The 22,686-nt window shown below is 43.8% G+C and overlaps 1 protein-coding gene across 1 annotated transcript in view; it reads left to right on the forward strand.

The window, feature by feature from the left end:
- The window catches only part of pak4 (p21 protein (Cdc42/Rac)-activated kinase 4), a 30,172-nt gene extending 8,955 nt beyond the window's left edge, over positions 1–21,217 (forward strand). Inside the window, exons 2-11 of the mRNA XM_056440307.1 lie at positions 8,290–8,517; positions 8,862–9,064; positions 9,142–9,346; positions 9,605–9,838; positions 11,182–11,640; positions 12,534–12,667; positions 13,405–13,531; positions 15,851–15,976; positions 16,066–16,200; positions 16,856–21,217. Coding sequence (XP_056296282.1) covers positions 8,317–8,517; positions 8,862–9,064; positions 9,142–9,346; positions 9,605–9,838; positions 11,182–11,640; positions 12,534–12,667; positions 13,405–13,531; positions 15,851–15,976; positions 16,066–16,200; positions 16,856–17,011 — 1,980 coding nt within the window. The 5' untranslated portion in view covers positions 8,290–8,316 and the 3' untranslated portion in view covers positions 17,012–21,217. The remainder of the gene's footprint in view (positions 1–8,289; positions 8,518–8,861; positions 9,065–9,141; positions 9,347–9,604; positions 9,839–11,181; positions 11,641–12,533; positions 12,668–13,404; positions 13,532–15,850; positions 15,977–16,065; positions 16,201–16,855) is intronic.
- Positions 21,218–22,686: the final 1,469 nt, after the last annotated feature.

The following is a 22,686-nucleotide window of genomic DNA, read 5'->3' on the forward strand; positions in this document are numbered from 1 at the left end:
AGGGGGAGAGGCATAATACCTTTATTGTTTGGCGTGTGTGAAGGGAGGGGAGCAAAGACCGACCCGTGTGTCCGCCCCGGTGGACTGCTGGGAGCTGTCGGCTCTCCATGCCAGCCCGTCTCTGGTCCTGACGGCTCGTCCTGGTGCCGTGAAGGCAGCTGTTGGACTCCGGGCGTCTGTCTCTCTTTGCACACGTGTTAGTGACACTTGGGGAAGGGGGGCGTTCATCTCTGCAGGAAGTTTGTTCGTGCATTTAATGTTATTTAATAGAGCATTCTGGTGTCCTTAGTCTGAGACGAGGACACTATAAATTGTTACCTTCGCATTGAAAATGCGGAAGGTTATGTTTTGATCGCCGTGTATTTATTTATTTATTTATGTATTTGTATGCGTGTTATTCGCATAACACAAAGTATTAAACCGAATCGCATGAAATTCGGTGGGTTGATTGGTTATTATCCGGGGACCATTTGATTAGATTTTGGGATCAATCGGGTCAAAGGTCACGGTCATGAAAAGGTCAACATCTTCTTTTTACCATAGCACGGCCAATTTGTATCCAATTGGCATGCAACTAATGCCCAAATGTTCATAATTCAATGCCCAATCTTGTGATATGCGAAGGTATGCGCTCTACCGAGTGCCCGTTCTAGTTATATATGATTACTTATTTTATAGATTGCTGCGGTTGGTAATTTCTGTGCTTTTTTTTGAGTGTTGGAAGAATCTAATTTAGTTTTACGGATGTCGGGAGGCGGCATATTTGATATGTCGGATTCTTAAAATCTGCTTTAGAAGGCAATAGCAAGTTGATAAGATACACAGATTCAGTAAGTCATTTTTCATCCATCCTCGTTTTATTTAGTAACACGGATGTGGTTTCCTACGAATCAAAGATCTAACTTTTCTGGTGTTTAATGCTTTTTTTTTAAATCCAGTCTTTAAGTTGATGTAATCAGTTTGTTCATAACTTTTCGTAACCTTTTTTTATTTCCATTGATGAACCCATAATTAATTTCACACGAAACCAATGTGATTCACTGAAAATAATATAGTCAAAAGTCCTCTAAATTGTGTCACTTGACTTCAGTCCCATGATTGCAGGCTGCTCTTCATTGAGTATCATCTTTACAGATTTTACTAAGAGCTCACATATGCACACATTATATGATCGTCGGTCCTTCAAATTATAAACATTCAACATATTTGGGGGTTTGCTTCCTCCGCCATGAGTCTAGAGTCCCCTGATACGAAATGCTGTCCTTAAATGAACTATCTCCTGTCCTGTGTACACAAACTGTGAGGACTCCTATCATACATTTATGGATTCTACTTTATAACTGTATGATGTTCTGCTTTGACCAGATTGTCTACCGCATGTATGTGCTCTGATGAAATGACAGAAATCTGTTGTGTACCTGTTCCATTTGACATCTCCATGAAACTGCACCACCCTGCTAATCTTAATATTATGCCATGTGAACATAAATAAGTGCAACCACCAGCTCTGTGTTTTAGCTTCCTAATTTACTATAATATCAGTCAGATGTCAGCAGGCATATATTGTCTTATATTGAGGCTCAGTTTGTCGCACATGCACAGTTTTGTTAGGAATTCAGATCTTACCCATACAACAATGTGAAAAAGCACCGTTCTTAGTAAAAGTTCTGCATTGGAAATCCTCTCGTACAACGACCTTAAAATTGTACTTCAGTGCACGTATACTTCCCTGCTGCGAGCAGGCTGATGGTTGTCAGAGCGCCACGGTCCCAAAGTGTTTACTGTGTGTGTGTGTGTGTGTGTGTGCTAGTGAGAGAACAGGCTATTAATTATCCCTGATTCAGCACGAGCAAGCTAATGTAAGAACACCACAACAACAATAGTAACCTGCACACAGCAGGTCAATTGTGGTCAGCGGATGCATCGCTCATTGTGGTCCGTATGTGAACGAGAGGGACTCTATGCATTAAAGTTATTCTGGAAACATGAGCGTGTTGCAGTGGACAAAAGACACGTAATACATTTTCCAACTTGTGGTAACTGAAAGAAGTGCTCAGAATAGTGAAGTTAAGCATCAGTATTCAGTCCATGAGTTTTTATTTATTTTGTAAATCTTGTGTGTTTATATGGAAGAATGATTTGCTTAACACGAGCAGGACTGGTGGTCCTTATGAATCAACTGCGAGCTAAAAAAGTAATGACACAGGTTTATTTACCTTGTTATATGATGGGAGGAGAAAATAAAATCCTCAAATCCGTCTGTCATGAATCATCATAAAGATTTATTTTTGGCTCCTGAAGTGTGTTTATGTTGTCTGAGTGCTGCGCCATGTTTTCTTAGGATGGTGGTTATGCACGGCTGGTGTGGCTCGATGAAGCCGCAGACATGAAGTCATTAGAGAGGAAGGAGGACCTGAGTGGCGAGGTGTTTTCAGTGTTCCTTTTCTCAGAGTGTATGACCGGGTGGATGTGATGACAGGGTTATTACTGGTAACGCACTTGATGTGAGGTCACCACTGGGTCGATGATCGGACAGGCTAAAGTTTGTAATGAGCAGGTGCTGTAAAAAACAAAACAAAATCACCAAGATGACAGAAAATGTTCAGTTTTGTTTCCTGATTGGAGCCAGTAATTGTCAATTTGTAAGATGACCTTTAAGATCTGCTCTGCACTGGGAAGTTCTAATTATATTTTATATGTGGACATTTTTTATGCTTTAAAAAACATTGGCGAGGACAAATGTTTAGTCTTCAAATGGACTGTAGCAAGTTCTATCTTTTTTTTATTCACAGCAGTTAAAAAATCAAATACAATAAGGAGTGTTGGAAAATGATTCTCAATGTGATCTTGATATCAACCATGTGTGTCTCACATACTTTTGAGACGAAGGCCCTGTCCACTTTGTTTCTAACACTATACATTGTGCTATCGTAGGTTTAAGATTGCTCGGGAATTAATAAGTAGAATCGAAAAGCATTCCCCCACCTCGCAAATTCATCACCCTTATAAATTCGGTTGCAATTCAGACCGGATTCATCCCCGACCTTATCATCACAGCTAAATACGGTTGTTGTGACTGACGGTGTGGTCTCTCGCGCGTGGACCACCCATGTGCGGTACTTGAACCAGGCCAGAGGGCAGCAGCTTCATCGAGGGCTTATCAGCCTGGCTCTGGCCCTGCAGAACGGACGGGCTTTCTCACTGTTCGGCCCGGCCGACGGGGACCGGCTGAGGTCGGGCGTGTGGGGGAGGGAGGGCATAAGAAGACGGGGGGAGAGGAGAGCCGAAAGAGAGGGGATTGGATAGTGATGGATATTGAGTGGGAGGGAGGGTAAAACCCGGAGGGAAGCTATAAGGACAGCGGCTGCTGTGTTCAGGGAGGGGTTGCTTGTTTTGCTCGGGGAGAGGAGGGGTCTTTTTATAGCTTCTAGTTCGACTCTGTATGTTTTGCTCTGCTACTGTTTTTATCCTCGGGTTAAAATATTTTGTTCCGTCCAAAGCCGTGTCCCATTTGCAGAACAGGATTTATAGTCCGTGGAGGCACTCATTGCATCGTCACGCCTCACTGTTTTATTTTGTTCTGATATTCTGTGAGGAACTGAACATGCAAAGAACTGGAATAATCAACCCTGAGCAAAACTATTGTTTGGTCAGCTGTCAGCTGACTGTGAACTTTGCCCTCTGAGCCAGTTGTTGTTTCAGTCTGTGTTTCTGTGAAATTTCTATAAGTCCATGTTTATGAAATGAATGATTCCGTGGTGAGGGAGAGCCGACACCTGTTGTGCTCATCCTCCCTCCTGACACCGTGGTTCTCACGCAGCACTTCCTGTTTCAAGGTGTTGGAGATATGGGGGGGAGTGACCTGCTGCAGCTCCTAATCACTCTCCTTGGTTTCATGCCTGGATCTCACCTGTTCCCCCGAATACCAATATATTTATATATATATATATTATAAACCGTTTTTGTGCATTTTGATACCTATTTTATATAGAAACAAAATTAATCGCAATCTCCAGACACAAATCATGTTAGTAGTGTGCTTGGCTGAATAGGTTGTTTAACTGTGTAATGTTTGAAGAGTTGAAAGCACATTTTACAAACTATAAATACAAAAAGCAAAAATACGCAACAGACTTTAAATTACGTTTAATGGAGACTACACCAGATCTACCCACTCCATTAAAATCTGTAAATAAGAAGAACCTATCCCAGAGATGATGATGCATCAAATTACTCTTCCGGGTGTTAAATAATGATTTAATTCAGAGGAACAAACTTGTTTATTACATACAGTGTAAATACAAAAGTAGCCAAGAGACGTAAAGATCGTCGTAAGACTGCACTACATTCTTTCAAAAAACATCAATCTTCACTGGACTTGTTAATGGTTATTTTGACGTTGTGTTCCGGATTTATTATTGATTACTTTGAGTGTGATGTTCACTGATCCAGATGTAATTATTTTGTGATGTTGGTCAGTTTAACGGTTATCCAGTCGGTACAGTTTGTAATACAGTCAAAGATTCTTTGCTGCAATAGGTCGTTATGTTATTGCCGTTTAAACAAATCACTCTCGGTTGACCTCTAGGCATTACATCCTGACCTTTTTATGTGCATTTATCATCCACAGAATTGCACACCCAAACTCTTATTGCCCTCCCACACAGTTGTGTTTATTTGTACTTCAAACAAGTCATCTAAATGCCACCGAGCTACTGGAGTTCCCTCTCAAAACAATCCCCGTTGAGGTCAGAGCTCTGTAATCTGGAATCTGTTTACCACACAGCCTTAGTTACAGTTCAACTTTTTTTTATCTTGTCTTGGCTCTCAACAGTGGCAGTCAAATTTTGTTTTTTTTACCCTCAACCGCTCGAGCTAAGAGCTCCAGATATCTCCGGGTGCAGCCACAAAGCCCAGGATTTGAAAGCCACAATCGTCCGTGGTTCACAGCCGGACGGCTGTCTCTGACTGATGCTCGGTGTCGATCTCAATCCCCGCGTGGACATGCCGATATACGGTTTGCTGAGATGTTATACGACCAACAGCCATAACGGTGCCTTTCTTGCCAATAGCTGAGCTAATTATTGTGTGCATGGCATATTGGTTTATGTTGTGCTCTGTAGGTAACGTGATTTCTTTGGCCACCAGTTAATGTTGTCCTCTCATAATCCAGTCGTCGCTCTGTGCATCCCAGACTTTAGATCCATTGATTGGCCCCTCAGACGTGACTTGTGGGCCTTTTCTCTCAACTCATTATGAAAAGAAAGAAGAATTTATCACCAGTGTTGTAACCTCGCGGTTATGAGATACTTCCCTAATGGTTCTAAAATCCAGTTACTTAACATCCACTTTGAAGATACCGGCACTACGTCATTTGAGGAAAATCAAATGGGATGTATTCGAAAAAAAGTCTAATTATTGTGGGGAAAAACCCAGAAAACATGCTAAGATTTTGCTTTATTCACCAAATATTTGAGGAATAATGTGACCACAAATATAATAACCGGGTTGCTGCTCTTTTAACTTAGAAAAAGTCCCTGAAATTCATTGATTTATTTTCTCATGATGTGGTTAAACAGCTATGACATCGGAAAGTAATTCATAAGCAAAGCCAATAATGAAGCTGTATTGTTCCACTGACCTGTTGGCCTTGCAACGCACACCAATGCTCATTCAATAAGTCTCTGCAGATGAACATCCTGACGAGCAACATGTTCTCATTTCTTTAGGGCTGTTCCGAGCGCAGCGCTGTGTTGAAGTCATTGTTGGCCGTGAACCTCACTCCTCTCCCTGTGTTCTCGGGCGGGTTCTACCAGACTTCAAACACTCCTGCTGTGAAAGGCTTTATTAACGCGGCAGACTGTGATGACTCATGCCCTCTACCTCATGACCCCCCCCCCAGCTCCGCATTTCACCCTCTGGTCCTCACATCCCGGTATCTTTTTTGTTCTCAGTGAAGTGTTTTGTAGAAAAACAAGAAGATAGGATTGTGGTTAAATTGAACAGGACCCCAGCACTCCTGTCGCCCCCTCTGGTTGTAACAGCGAGCCTCTGTTTGAGTTCTGGGAGTGTCTCTTTTGATGCCCAACCACAAAGCAGCATGGTTGAGAGGGAGGCGATTTACACCCAAGCCAAACACGGTGAGCAGTGCTTTACAGGGTACTTTGTAAACTTTGTTTTTTAATCCAGCTAACCACAAGGGCAGCCGATTGTATTACTCGTACTGATTTAGATGACAGTTTGATCATGTACTTGTTGCTGTTATTGACTTCCTGTAGAACAATACGAGGCAGTGACTCCTCTGTTGAGTGTTTGATGGTTTATTTGTGCTTTAGAACGTAACCACTGTGAACCGATGAGAAAAACCCTTTTTCTCTCATTCACAGCAGCACCACACATCCTCTCTTCTTCCGCTTTCTGCCTATTTTTAAATTATTCGAGACGCCTAACCTTACTTTTATTGTTATGAAACAAAGGCCAATGCTCTCCCCTCGTCCCAAGTCTATACTAGAGTACTTCCTTGTTTGTTTTATGAAGAAAGCGGTACACGGGTTAAAGTGGTCATTCCGGCAAACCCTTACCAGAAAAACTATCGATCATTCCTCTTTTTTTATCCAGCTTTTAACCTGTCTTCCTTCTTTTGGGATTCATAGCACCCCAACATGGATGCCAGTCATTTTGAAGCCATACAATTAAAAGTTCTCTTTAAGGGGAAATGTCACCAGGCAGTATGTTTAGAAACGTTCTCAGAGGCATCCTGAAGCTCGTATTGAGAATCCAAAACAAACTGTCCTGAACATGAAATAGCAGAGACTGACATCCATACGGAGTCGGGCTGCAACTAACGATTATTTTGATAATCGATTAATCTGTTGATTATTTTTTCAATTAATCGATTAATTGGATAAAAAAACAAAAACACTGTAATTTTCAACCCTTTATTCAAAACAGGGTTCGTACGGTCATGGAAAACCTGGAAAAGTCATGGAGTTTTTAAATGGCTATTTCTAGTCCTAGAAAAGTAATTGAAAAAAATTAAATCCCACAATTTTTGGAAAAGTAATGCAAATGTGTTATATTCAAATGTTAATTTACACGGAATATATACGGTATGCTTTGGAATTCTCATTGTTAGTTTAAATACTACATCTTCTCACTTGTTCATGTATACACAGAGTTTTCACAAAATGTGTAATCATGGACATTTGGTTTAAAGTCCTGGAAAGGTCCTGGAGATCCACTGGTCAGCATGTGTATGAACCCTGTTCATTGGTCAGCATGTGGATGAACCCGTCACAAACAGACTGACAGCGGTTTACTCTCTTGAGTTTACTCAGCCGACTATTTGTGGTCATATGTGTGGTGAGGGGGCGGGGCTTATCTCCGTTGCCTTTCTCCGTGGCAAAATATTGTCCGCCATCCGCCACGGAATAAATAACCACTTTTTCTACGTTATACTTCTTGTGGAAATGCCACACACATTGTAACACGCCCTGGTGTCGGGGTTCATGACATCACCCGTAGGCGCACACAGCTCCGTGAATGTCTCCGACGACGTGAATAACTTCCGCTTCCAGCGCCACCAGAGCAGCAGCAGCCAATTAGATTCACTAACGGAGGAGCAGCTCAGCGCTGATTGGCTCTCACAGCGCAGCGTTCCGTCTCATCTCTCTCCGCTCGGGTTTCTCCTGCGCCGCTCTGCGCTCAACTCATTCGTTGCCAACTATTTTAATTATCGATATGTTGTTGCAGCCCTAATACGGAGACCCGCTGAGTAACATTATGCATTAAGCTGTGAAAGAAAATGGGATTGGGGCATCTCTAACGGTTATATTTGCTACCTTTCTTTTAATTTTGTTGCTGATTTGACTGAACAACGATTGTTACCATGAGTTTTGTGATCCCCCCCCCCCCCCCCCCTTCCCTTCTCCCCCAACCAGTGGCCGAGAGGGCAGCAAGTTATGACGAGCAAACGACTCGTTGATTGTGTTGTTTTTAGGAAATGCTCGAGCAGGAGCACCTGTCATTAGTAATGGGAGTCCAGCAATGAGCCCATTGTTGAGGATGCCAATGACCTTCAGCTAAAGGTCACGCATTTGATTGAAAACCCGATCCAGCTTGCTTTAAGTCTTATATACTGATTCATAATATTTGAACAGGTGCATTTTCAGGTGTTGTATTAAGTTTTCTGAAGTTGTCTGTGCCTGTCTGCATCTATATGTGCGCTGTTTTACATATACCACGATTGACAGTGTTTCCCGCTAACTCTGTCCTCTGTCCTCACTGCAGGTCTGATGCTCGGCTGCAGCTGCCATCATGTTCACCAAAAAGAAAAAGTCTCGCATCCAAATCTCCGCTCCGTCCAACTTTGAGCACCGTGTGCACACAGACTTTGACGAGCAGGAGCAGAAGTTCGTTGGGCTGCCGCGGCAATGGCATTCGCTCATCGAAGACACGGCCAAAAGACCCAAGCCCTTCATCGACGTCACCGGCATCACGACTGTAGAGCCGCGCAAGGTGGGCTGACCCAAAGGATATCGAAGCAACAATCAAGTTGTTAGCAAAGGAAAATAATGTCTTGAATGTCACAAATTATGTTTATCAGTTTGTGATTATAATTCAATAACAGATACTGAAGCTATCCAGATTGTTTTAATGTTTACCACAACATGGTCACTAACTAGTTTTTAATAAGTCAGGTTGAACAGCTGGTGTAGACATACTTTTTTTCCATTCAGGAAATAGATCAGATATCATTGAGGGATCTGAGTGGGACAGATATGCTGATTTCATAAAGGCATTCGTATCAATAAATTCCTCAGGTCTTTCATCGGCTTGACTATTCACTTTCTTCACGCCAGACAATTGTACGTGGCAGCAAGCTTGGAGTGGACGGCTCTCTGACCTGGCTGCTGGATGAGTTTGACACCATGTCCGTTACTCGCTCCAACTCCCTGCGACGGGGCAGCCCCCCCACCCAGCCTCGCAAGGGCTCTAGCTCTTCAGGGGGGGCCGGGCAGGAGAACGGTGACCCTCACTACCGACACTACTCGCACCCAGATAGGTAGGTAGTTCAACCGCAGAGATTCTGTCATACAGGCCAAGTATCTGCACTGACCTTTGCATCGCTCTGCTACTCAGAGACCAACCTAGACCGGAGTACCACCAGAGTGGAGGTGAACACCGCCAGGGTCCACGTGCGCCCGGTCCTCAGTGGGAGGAGGGAGTCCAGAGTCGCCCCCAGCAGCAGCCCCGGGGCCAAGAGCCCGGCCGCACCCACAGGGACAGGCCTGGCTCCGGCCCTCCTCCACCTCAAAGAGACAGAGAGCATCGGGACCGGGGTCAGGTAGGGAGATTCCTAATTCTATGTTCAAAGGACTCATCTGCCACTCTTTTTTGCAGTCATTATCTTCCAGACCACTCTTAAATGTGTTGGTATTTCCCTCACTGATGTGTGCTTGCAGTAAATGAGATATTTGAGCACCCTGTAGTTGTTTGTGTCCTTGTTTACATCATCTTTATCCACGTTTCCTGTCATGCATTTATTTATTTCACACATCCGGATAAATCCTCCATCTCTCACCCAAACCCTTCCTCTCTTCAGGAGCAGGTGGCTCACATGGATCAATCCAGTGACCTCCGGCCAAAGTCCAGCTACACGGTGCGGGACAGCAGCCCTCAGTCTCCCAGGGACAAGAGGCCTCTCTCCGGACCCAACATCTGCACCCCAAACCTTCCAGTGACTGAGGGCGTGATGAGGACTGCCCAACAGACCACGCGGCCGTTTAACACCTACCCAAGGGCGGACAGCGAGGGCGGACGCAGCCCCACAGGACAGGTGGGGACGGCAGCATGAACCGAGACACAGAGAGGCTGTTAGCCAGGATAGGCGGAAGGACAAAAACAACAGCGTGTGGGAAGATATTGACCGAGAGATAATGCATACCTGCTAACTTGTCACCTTTCGGTGGAATTCACCGTTTTGAAATCAAAACAGGTCATCCACGTGAATCGTGTAGATCCGAAGCGTTTTTGGGTGGGGGGGGGGGGGAGTCAACTGGCCGGCCGGCGTTTATGAGATTGGGGTGAGACGGTGAAGGTTTCGTGTGACGAGTTCTCTCCGCGCCGCGTCACCCGACACGTCGCCCCTCCGTTCCTCTGTGTATCAGAGGGGGAAGAAGGAGGAGCAGGAGGAAACCCGACTGATTCATCCACGAGTTTAAACTGATTTCTGCTCCTTATTTTCACGGAGAAATAATTGTTTTAAAAACGGAAACAGTGTTAAACCGTACTGCCGCGGTTTGACACTCAGATGAGTGTAAAAACTTCAACGAACACCGGAAGTAAACAAAGTTGCGTTAATTGCGGTAAAATATTTTAGTGCGTTAACGCGGCCAAATTAATCGCATAGATTAACGCGTTAACGCTGACAGCCCTAATATATATATATATATATACACATCTATTATATTCTTATTAGAAGGGTTTGTGGGCACTGACTTAGTCAGAGCAGAGGACCCCCACCCCGTTGTCACCATTTTCACCCCTCATGAGTTTGCAGGTATGATAAAGGCAGACGGGTGCAAGTTGAGCTGCAGGCTGATGGATAGTAGATCTTATCAATTTGCTCTTTGTTCTCCGGTCAGAATGAAACCATTATGTTCACTGAAAGCTGTTGGTGGTGCTTATGTGATAATGTCAAGTTCAGAAAACAGAACAACTTGGTGCCAATGTGCTTTACAGAATGATGTAATTAAAAGACAATGTTAACTATTCAGACAACGCAGAGTAAAATACACTTGTTATGGTCCAGGTTGAGATTTTTGTATTTTCCATGCAGAATAAATCAAAACATTTCCCCACACTATTTAAACTGCTGTAATATCTCTAATAGACAATGGAAGGTCATTTTTCAAAATGGGTGTGCGTCAATGTTTTACTGCATATGATTTTTACATTAATGTGATAAAGTATTTTGATTCCATCTCCTAATGGATTTTACTGACAAAACATTGTTAAATGAAATGACTTATTGTGTAATAGATGATACAATCCATATTATCATCAATATTTTCAATGATGCAAGTTTTTAATATAGAACTTGTTGCAGCGTCCAACTTTTGAAAACATAGTTAACTGTATATAAATTATGTTGTGTTTGTGATGTTTCTTTTCTTCCAGCCGGGTCGACACCAGGACTCTTCCCCTAAAAACGGCCCCTCTAGCGGCTCCACGCGAGTCTCCTCCAGCGCCAAGCCCCCTATAAGCCACCCACATCCTCATCACACTTCCCACCCCAGCCTGACCCCTGAGGCCACCCAGCACCCTCACACCCAGCACCCCAATGCTCCTGCCCCGCGCCCCCCTTTGCCCTCTGGGCCCCCAGCATCGGGCGCTCCGCCCCAGGGCCGCTCACCGCAGAAGGAGCCCCAGAGGGTTTCCCACGAGCAGTTCAGAGCGGCACTACAGATGGTGGTGGATCCCGGCGATCCACGGACCTACCTGGACCACTACATTAAGATAGGGGAGGGGTCGACTGGGATCGTGTGTATCGCCACAGTGAAGACCACAGGGAAACTGGTCGCCGTGAAGAAGATGGACTTGAGGAAGCAACAACGCAGAGAACTCCTCTTCAATGAGGTACGGTATCTTGATCTAGTCAATAATGTGATTTGGCTGGGTATTGGTACTAGATACTTTTTTTGTTTAGGGTAAATAACTCGGTTCCAGTGTCAATCATTAAATTAAATTAAAATAAATATTTTACTGTTACGGTCATAGTTGTTTTGGACTACATTATATTGAGGTGTGTTTCACAATGTTTTCTTCCCTATTTACATAAATGAATATAACTACTCTGTTTGTTTGTCATTTTAAGAGCATTTTATGCCACTGATGTACTGATGATATAATAGCATAATAATGCAAGAACACCATTTTTACATATCAATATGTACTCTGAGGTTCTCTTTTCTCTCTCATTGGGTTCAAACCCCCAAGCCCCCGTAATATGTCTTGTTTATTTGGATGTCGCTCTAAAATGTAAAAGACACATGAGAAACAACAGGCAATATTAAGGTCACGAAAATGTATTACGTTCATGTCAGAATGTCCTACAAGGAGTCAATAACATAAGAAGCTGATACATTTAAGCCACAATAAAAGAATGGCTACCTTTCTCTTGTGTAAATAAATATTAGATTTTTAACATTTAAAAGTTTAAAAGTGCATGACACACATTTGACATATTAAGACAGCGGCACAGCAAAAAAAACAATGAATTACAATTAAACACCTCATAGAACAAATTTGTATGGTTGTCAGTAGAAGTGACTTTCACTCTGACATTACCCGATGAGTGTCAGACACTTGAATCGGCCGAGTCATCAGGCTCCAGTGTTTCCGAGGCTTGTTGATCGATTACGGCATCGACCCGATGGACACACGACCAACAGACTCTCTACCTGCAATGTAATCTTGTGAGTCCAACGCAAATATACATGCATGTCTTTCTGTTTCCATGGTAACTGTAGGTGGTGATCATGCGGGACTATCACCATGAGAACGTGGTGGAGATGTACAACAGCTACTTGGTGGGAGACGAGCTCTGGGTCGTCATGGAGTTCCTGGAGGGTGGAGCGCTCACTGACATTGTGACACACACCAGGTGGGATTTTTTGTGTAAATCAAGTCCATTATTCACCGATATATTATGTGATAATACACTTTATTTAATGAAAATGTTTTTTCTTTATTTTTACTCTCTCCATTACTCTGTATCCTGCTTTAAATGTCACTCATTAAATCCAAAGCCCACAAAAAACTCTTCACCATGAGGTGGCAGTGTTATCGCTATCATTTGTGGAAGAAGTATTCAGAGATTGTAAAAGTAGCATTACCATAATGTAGAAATACTCTTTAAGTAGAAGTCGAAATAAAAGTACATAATTAGTAATATTCAAATATACTTTAACTACTCAAGTACAAAAAAGTTGCTCATTATGCAGAATGGATAAATTCAGAATGATGTATAATGTTACCGGAATATAATTGGTGGTGCATAAATGTGCTCAGCACTTTATTATTGCAGATGGTAAGGTGAAGCTAATTTTGATTGCTGTAGGTACTGCTGGTTATTCTAATCTCTAATAATCATCACCATTTATTAGTAAATTTATATTTTGTATTGATAATGTGAGTCTGCAAATTAACTAGGAGCTTAAATTATCAAATAAATGTAATGGACTAAAAAGTAGAAGTATAAAGTACCATAAAAAGAAAATAATCATGTTAAGTACAAGTGCCTAAAAATGGTTCAGGACATGAACAAATGTACTTAGTTGCATCCCACCAACAGCCTGTGTATACAGTCTAAAGCCCTCCGGTGTCTCCCTCCTTCCGCAGGATGAACGAGGAGCAGATCGCCACGGTGTGTCTGTCCGTCCTGAAAGCTCTGTCCGTCCTCCACACACAGGGTGTGATCCACAGAGACATCAAGAGTGACTCCATCCTCCTCACTCACGATGGCCGTGTATGTACCACATACTCAACAATGCTTTTTTTCTTCTTCTTTTTCAATAATAATAATAACTTTATTTATATAGCACCTTTAAAAACAAAGTTGACAAAGTGCTCTACAGAGAATCAAGGCAAAACAAATAATATGGTAAGATACAAATATAAAATAAAAAACTGACAAACTAAATTAGGGGGACCAAAGAACTGCATAAAAGGACGACATCACTTAAATGTATCCCTCTGAAGCAAAACACATGTATACTTAATTATTCTTGGCTAATTATGCCAATTTCACACAAACTACTCATAGGATAAAATGATGTGAACTGCAGCTATTACTGCGAGGGGGTCATTCTTGTTTCAAAAGAACATTGAAGAAACGTCTCCATCCGTAGTTCTTTTTAAGCAGGAAGAGCCTTTTGTGAAAGACATTAAAGACTCAATAAAGCGGTCAACAAGCTCCCTCTTTAAAATGAGATAATAAGTCTGAGCTGACCAGCCTCAACGCAAAAGTGACGAGTACGTGGTCTAACAGAAATGTGCTTTTCCAATTAGTAGCAATCGCGCATCTGCTTTTACATGTCAGACCACAACACTGTCTGATGCAGCATTTACCAGCATGTGACACCGTCTCTCTGCGGACGTCTTGACTAGTCATAGCAGGACGAGCAGTTTTGTTTGTCAGGAGTCACCGTGTGTTACAAGAATAAAGGTTTGTAAAAAAGGAACTAAGTGCCTGTCGTTACCGCTACTGTAGAAATAAGGCGGGTGCCAAATCACTTCCTGCTTGTTGACAAGCAAGTTCCTGCTTTCTGCAGAAAATTAAACCACAGTGAGACCAAGGCAAACAAAAAGGAACTGGGCGTTGACACACACACAGACACAGACAGACATACAGACAGACACACACTGTCTGAGTTTGTACTTAGTGTGATGTGTAGTTCTGCTAATCGAAAGTTTCAACCACATTTTTACCATTTCAACAAGGCCGATGGAGCATTTAGCTGAACGTCTTGGGCGAAGCTCGTGACTTTGTCCACATTGTTAATATCCTATTGTGTAAACGATTCATGGAATGTAAGGGGTCCTTAGTTTTCTCCATAGCGTACCACATCCTACTGACCACCTTCAGTCAATCCCCAGATGGAGAGCCAAGCATCGCTTTCACATCTGTTAGGTTACAGCTGTGCGGTAGCAACACTTTCTCTGTGCTTGTTCACGAATCGCAGGCAGAGTTTTTTCCACTTTCTAACTCACAATAAAGTGTTGGCTTGTTTAACCCGCACGTAGTCTGCTCATTTTCTTGTTTTGGTTTCAACAAGTTCATCTTCGGGGCTGGTGTAGTTTCTTTGTTTTTTTGCTGTGTCACTTGCATCAACACACACCCTGTATGCGCACTTCCCACTTGATGAGCTCACGTGTCGACCACAGCGTCTTTGATGATAGTCCTTGAGTGCTTGTGGTTTGACGTCTTTATGGGCGCGGCCCGCTACAGGGACACTGAAGGGCTTCTTCTGCATTGTTATGCTCTCTGAGGCAGGTAAACAAAGCACCTGCAGGGTCGTCTTCCTGTTGCTGCTAATGAGTTTACTCTACGATATGATCGACTCTATGATAAGATGATCTCAGGACGGGCCTTCACACACTGAATAAACAAAACACTTATGTGAAATACTCGCCTGCATATTTGATATGTCACGGTTGCATAACTGTGTGTGTGTGACGGGCTTAAAGCTGCATGGAGACATTGCAGACTGGCTGTAGCGACGTGGGACGTCACCTCTCTGGCGGGGAAAAGAACCGGAGCTGGCGCATCGTGTACCGCAGCTTCTACGAGCCATACGGGCCTTCTAAAAACAAAATATGAGCCGTGTCTGCGTTGTCGTCACAGTTTACATATCAACACTGAGAGATGACCTTTCTGGACGTTAAAACTCTTTAGTTTTTATCAGAGAAGAAGACCTCTGAGTTCACGCAGAGGACTTCCTGCTGGGTTGGTTTTTGAGTCGCTGCTCGTGGTTTGGACCGACGGGGGAAGTGTTTCTCGTCAGCAGGGTGTGTTTGGTGTATCTGAAAGCAGCTTGGTGGTTAAGTGTGTGAGTAGTAAAATAGTGTTGAGACATTGGATCTCAGGGGGCCTGACTTAAAGGACAGTTTTTGTAAGCATTAAAATATATACATAAAGTAGATGCAGAGAACTATTGTAGTTCTCCAACCTCACATACACAAATGGGATGTTAAAAACACTTTGTCACCGTGCTTTGTGTGAAAAATGGTGACATTTACTCCGTTTCTCCTTATCATCCATCGCTTCCTGCCTCTCGGCCTCCAGGTGAAGCTGTCAGACTTTGGGTTCTGTGCCCAGGTGTCTAAGGAAGTACAAAGAAGGAAGTCTCTGGTGGGAACCCCCTACTGGATGGCACCAGAGCTCATATCCAGGCTGCCTTATGGACCGGAGGTACTGCGCCCACTTCCCTCAAGGATTGTACTGCTCTGTGTTCTGTGAACATCTTAACGTCACATCTCTTCTGCTCCTTGTCCATCCAGGTGGACATCTGGTCCCTGGGTATCATGGTCATAGAGATGGTGGACGGGGAGCCGCCGTACTTCAACGAGCCGCCGCTCAAAGCCATGAAAATGATCCGAGACAACCTGCCCCCCAAACTGAAGAACCTGCACAAGGTACAAAAACAGACGGCTCGAGTTTGCCAGTGCAGTTTGTGTGCAGCACCATTAGCAAATGTCAGGGATGTAATTATACCGTCGCAAAATCAAATCCACAGAAACATATATTTTTTTAAATATATAAGATGGAGCCAACCTACAGGGTTGATTAAAGCCCTCGTCATTTTCTTTTATTGCAGCACTTTAGAAGTGGCACAATCCATTAAGGGAGTGTTGAGTTATATGTAACCTTTCATGAAGTTCCTTTTCATGGGCTACTTTGAGCAGCAATTACAGAGGTTATCTCAGCCCTCGCACAGATCCCAGCACCACATCCTGACCACTGCTTTCAGATTCAATTGGTAAATGCACTATGAAAGTGGCCATGGAAAAGTGTTTGGCTGAGATGGGTTCAGAGGACCCTTTTAAGCAAGTGAAAGGGAAAGTGGAGGTTGTGTGGGTCTGTATGTGTTGAAATGCAGTTTGCAGGAGGAGTGCAAAACATAGGGGGGGGGGGGGGGGGGTCGGTTTGAAAAGACAAATCTCTGGTGTTTGTTTAAAAATCTCACAGTAAGTTGATTGACTTCTTCCTCTTCCCTATGGAGTACCCTTTGGCTTTTACAAACCCACAGGATAGTGTTATGAACACCTGGATGTTTCTCTCCTCTCCCAGGTCTCCCCTCTGCTCAAGGGCTTCTTGGATAGGATGCTGGTGCGAGACCCGGCTCAGAGGGCCTCGGCCAACGAGCTTCTCAAACACCCCTGCCTGACGAAGGCGGGTCCGCCGTCCTGCATCGTCCCTCTGATGAGGCAGAACCGGATGAGATGAGACGTGCGACAACGAGCCCTCCAGTTCGCGGAGGGGGCAGCGCGTACGCAGGTTCAGATGGAACAGAATACTCCTGCACACGGATAGAGGTGGACCGCAGAGGTCACAGCAGGGGGGGGGTCTGCGCTTCAGGGGCGGAGCTCTCTGAACCAGCTGCAAAGTGCAAACTGGGTGTGTGCAGGAGTATTCTCTTTTTCTTATGTGAATCACTGAACTGTGGGAAGTGTCTTCCCTAAATATGAGGCAATAAGGCGGTATGAGTGAGTGAGTGTGTGTGTGTGAACATGTACGTCTCTAAACATAGTTGGTAGCACTGTTAATGACAGTGTTTTAATGGCTCACACATGCGTGTGAGAGCCGAGGAGCCACAGCGTGCCCAATGAGTGATTTAAGACGATTTTCACTCAAACACTTTGGTTTTAATTGAAGACCTGAAAAGTTGGTGACTGTTTCTATTTTTCCATTTGGACCATACCTGGATTATAAGTGTGAAGGTGGGGTTTTGCACACCAATTGGATGCTTTGAAGGAGCCGTGAGCCCGTTGGCGGAGTTTTTTAGAGACAGGTCGGATCGTCATTTTTAATCTCACTGTGTTGACGGTCTGGAAGTCCGAACGCCTCTCACTACAAAGACTTGCTCCGCGGACGGGCCCCGGACTCGGACACCACCCTCGTCACACCCAGAACCTACTACTGAGGGAGAAACACTTTTGACTCAGTAATGAGTCAGACAGACTTTAATTTTGTAGCCCTATAAATTCTAGCTTCCTGTTGTAAACGAGCAAACATACACTACGCCGAAAGGTAAACACTGGACTTGTGTTCTTTTTTTTACAAATGAATTTTCCTCTTATTTTCATGTGTAAGTACAATGAACATAGAGAGAGATATCAGTTTTTATGTTTTGCTATCTCAAGTTTGTGAATGTTTTGTTATTATTTTTAATATGATTTGTTTCCTGGTTTATTTTAGACGGATGTGGTGAATTTTGAAGCACTGTCACGAGCGCTAAGATATGACTTGATATTCCATCGTGTCGTTTTGTAGACCGGATGTGACTAAATGAGTCGGCGTGCGTCACTCGGATGAGCAGGAAGAGGTTCTACAGAAACACGAAAACAACAATGTTCCCACATTAAGCTAAGTAGATAACAAAATCGTATTTTTACAATCGTGTTTTTTGAAGAGTAGGCTCATCAGCACAAAACTAAATGGTTCTTCTTGGGTAGAACATGAACTTGAGCAGCTTTTTAGGCAATCAGCGAGTCGTTAGTGTTTTTTTATTCCGTGTTTCACGGTGCTGCCTCCTAACGCCGTAACTCCCCTGCAACAAACTGTTTCCAGTCAAATGGCCTTTTCCTCCTTAAGCCACCTCATGCTGCAAGAGTTTTATTCAGAAACAATGACACAGCAGCACAACACACACACACGGAAAAGAGTGAAACGGATCAAGCGTGGTTATTATTTTTGCGTTAGCGCTTTTAATGAAAATCCATTCTGAACACTCGTGAGTGGCTTCTGATAACACACACACACATCAACCGGCTTAATGAATTTACCCTCCAAAAATACTCTGCATCGGGCCTCAATTGACTTCATGAACAGAAGCAGCGTGACGTGTGGTTTTAGTCCAACCAGGAAGTTGGCATTACACTGCTTCCCGAGACAAAACGCCAATGGGATTTTCCTCTGGATTATTGCAGAAAATAACAAATGTTCAGCAAGATAATCTTCTCCACCTTTATCAACCGCCTTTTTCAAGGTGTGCTAAAGCTTTTAAAAATCACAGGAAGGGCATCTACTGATGCATTTTAGATTAACAGAATGTTCTTATCTAATCTTGCGTTAACCACAGACTTTATATTGGTCATCCGACCAAAAACCCATCGACTTCGAGACTGGGAACCAGAGGTTAAAAAACGCTGACTCGTTCCTGCAGCTCCCTATCAGAGGATTCTGTTCGATTGTCTTAACACAAGAACTCTGAATTCATCTTCGGCCGCCCGAATGAAACCACAGACCGTCCTGCTATTGTCTGTCGGCTCACACCTTGAAGCGAGGAGACGCCACGAGAGACGCCGCTCCGTTGTGATTCAACGTTCTCGAGGGAACGCGGCCTGCAGAACATCCCCCCGCCCACGAGGCCGAGGCTGCTTCTTTCTTTACCGAGAGAGTTCTCGACCCTGAATGCCTCCTGCCGATCCAGAACTCCTCGAAGATGAACACCTTTTGTCTCGACTGCAGCAGCTGAGCAGGAGGGCGGCAGTGGGTGTGCGCGCCTGAGAAAAGGTTCAGTGTTTAATCCTTCAATTAAATGAAGCCTAACATAATCATTCGGTCACATAATCTACTATTTACATGTTAGTTTGGGCCCAAAAAGAAGAAATAAATGGTTCAACCTCATAGTTTAGTCGATGCAAGGGGAGAATACTGTTGGAACCTAAAAACATGGGCCCTCATGTACACGAGCTCTGGCTCGTAAATACGAGAGCACATGTCTTGAGGCATGTCAGCCTGAACGTCGGTGAATCATAAACGCGACACTTAAACATTTAACTTTCGATTTGAGAAGAAATTCCGGCTCGGCTGCTTACCAGACCGTCAAGTTTTGTGTGTGTGTCTGGATTTTGTCTCTGTGTGTGTGTGTGTGTGTGTGTGTGTGTGTGTGTGTCTGTCTCTGTGTGCGTGTGAGCCGAGCCGATAGATTACGGGTTCCCAGATTACGAAACATGTTGTCCTCGGCCGGCTGAATGACAATCAGATGCAGTAATATTCAGTTTGTGCTGTGATATTTCAGCTGAGACACTTGAATGTTTCTCTCACTCTTCACGGTCCGAAATCTCAGATTCCACCATCGAATCTGCATAAGTTTATTCATCCGACAATACGTTTAAAAAAAATGTTCAAACATTGTTTGGGGACTGACAATAAATAGACTTTATAATGAAGCCGAGGACCTGCTGAACGGGTTCTGGTGTTTCCTGCTGTATCTTTCGAGAGAAATGGTGAATATGACCTTTTTAAAAGAGGGCCACTGGAAATGAAACAAGGTTATAATATTAATTAATACTGAAACATTACTAGTTCCCTCCAAAAAGGATATAACACTAAAAACTAGGAGTAGGTTTAATCCAGGAGTAAAATGTCTTCATAGAATAAAGTCAAGAAGGTCCTGTGGAGAACGGGCATGTTTTAGCGTGTTCGGATCCTCACGTCACGGACCCTGAAGCGCTTCTTCTCCTGCTCAGCTGCTGTAGCACCACGGCCACAAAACTTAATGATGAATATGAATTGGAAATCAATACAGTGTTTCTGAGAAGCAATGCAGTTTCACAAATCATAATATTGCAATTCTGTAGTGTAACAAACATATTCTTGAACACGCTAGTAAGCGGTTTACTAAAACAGAATAAAATCTCGTAACTTGGGCTTCTGACTTTATTCTCCAAATACTGCTACAAATGTTGCCTTAATTCTCTAAAGAAAATCTCTGAGTATTTATTTTGCTCACCGTGGCCCAAATCCTTCCTTGAGTGTTTTTTCTAATGTTTTAGTTTGTTTGTGCGTCTCTTGTCCTTCCTGAGTCCAAGTGTGAACTCCCACACTCCGGCCATACAGACTTCTTTGTTATTCCTCAGCACACATCAGATCAGCTTTCCTTTAATTATCATTGTGAAAATCCTGAAACTGTTTCCTCGTGGACGACATTTTAATGGACCGGATCCTACTGCGGTGTGTTGCTGCGTGGGGGGGGGGGGGTCACGTGCACATTCATAACTTTACAATCACTGCTTCCGACTGTTGGAGACGGAGGAGGACGTTTTTATTTTTTGGGGGGATGAAACTTTGGGTTCCGGCCGGCAGCGCTTCAGATGGAGGAGGATGTTTCCGGGGTCGGCCTCAAGGCGGCGCTCTTCTCTTCTCCAGTTCACCAGAGCTTCCCAAAGCGGCACGTTGATTTCTTTATTGATCTCCTGTGGTTCAGAGTTCACAACACGGTCCAGCAGACCTGCAGGACGTGGTCACCGAGGCCCGCTCACCATTATTGACCAACCGGCGTGCTCTTTAAAATATGTGACCAATAAAAGCAGATTTTTGTTTTTTCAACTGTTCTTCCCAACATCTTATTTTTGTAAATTTCGCTGGTGTTTAAAAAACATAGACTTCACTTTCTTTTCTTTGCAAATACAGAGTTTGTAAAAGTTGTCCACTGTGTCTGTTTTCTGTTCTTGTGTGCAGAAGTACTTTCATGTAGCTCTCGTGCTTATATAACTTATTTTAAGCATGCGATAGTCCAACTTTGGGATGTTAGTTATTGCAGGATATGGAAATGAATCAACCGGTTGACAAGCATTCAATGAATCTTCTTTTTACTGAATAACTTTCAGTTCGTGGACATATCGGGGACGTCATCATCGGCTTCGGGGGTCACCAGATGGACGTCTTGCTGACCTTTTATAGACCAAACGGCTGGTTGAGACCCCCGTCTACAGATCAGTCCACAATGGAGGTCTCCTGGAGTCAGCTGTGGTATTTGTTGGAGTTTAGTGGCATTAAAACTAAAACCAGGCCGAGAGGTGCACCATCGGTTGAAGAGGCCTCCTGCGGTGCCATCGTGTGGCATGTGTCGAAGGTTGGGAAAAGATGACCTGGACGGCAAAGTAAAATTCAAAACAAAGTGGATTTAATTAAGTGTGGTAGAACAAAAAGTCCAAAGACACAAAATGTTTAACGTGCAGCACGGGCCTGGATGAAGTCAGCACAAAGCATCGTTCAATAACAGACAAGTTCTCCAGGAGAACATGACTCTTTATATCTTTAAGAGCCAGCGTGATTAGATAATATAGATGGAGACGTCACTCTGTTTAATCTTTGTCCGTCTCATCGTTGGAGCTCAGGGTGGTCCCACCCTCTGGGCTCACGACAGCAGCAGTGGTTGGTTAAAACAGATGGAGGTGTTCCTGGTTTAGACTTTGACCACCTTCTGATGGAGCTCAGGGTGGTCCCACCCTCTTGGCTCACGATCTTCTCGCCATCCTCAAAATCAATGGGTGTGTATGTTGTTCTCCATCTAAAGCAGGAGCTGTGCAGTTTCTTTAATATAATAGAAACTAAAAGGCATTGAAACTACCTGTTGCTTTCATAAACAAATTCACAAACAATTTGACGGTGACAGGTACGGCTCTTATTAAATCTCAATTCTATGACTGAGCGGTCAGGGTGAGGTCAGAGCCTGTGTGGATGTGTCATCTTCTGGCCGAGGTCCAGAAGTGTTTGTACCTACAGTATCTGTGCTTCTTATCCAGCCGTGTCAGTATGTTCCAGAGCATGTGGGTGAGGATGCGTATGAGCTGTTCTCTCTGGTCAGGGCCCTAATGCCATAGAACAGTGGTCGCCAACCCGTCGATCGCGATCGACCGGTCGATCTCGGAGACGTTCCCTGTCGATCTCCAAAATAAAATGAAAATAAATTCAAAAACACATTGTTCCTTGTTTTAGAACATTTTCTGAAGTGTCTTCTGAAATGTTTTCTTTCTGACTGGAAGATTGACGTCAGAAAAGATCTCCGCCTGATTCATGAACGCCTGTAAACGGGTTCTCTGACAGCCGTGTTCTCAGCTGTGCACCCAGAAAGAGGGAACGTACCACGACAGGTGGGGCGCAGGGGGAAATGC

This window comes from Pseudoliparis swirei, chromosome 20 (genome assembly GCF_029220125.1).
Source record: "Pseudoliparis swirei isolate HS2019 ecotype Mariana Trench chromosome 20, NWPU_hadal_v1, whole genome shotgun sequence".
NCBI lineage: Eukaryota > Metazoa > Chordata > Actinopteri > Perciformes > Liparidae > Pseudoliparis > Pseudoliparis swirei.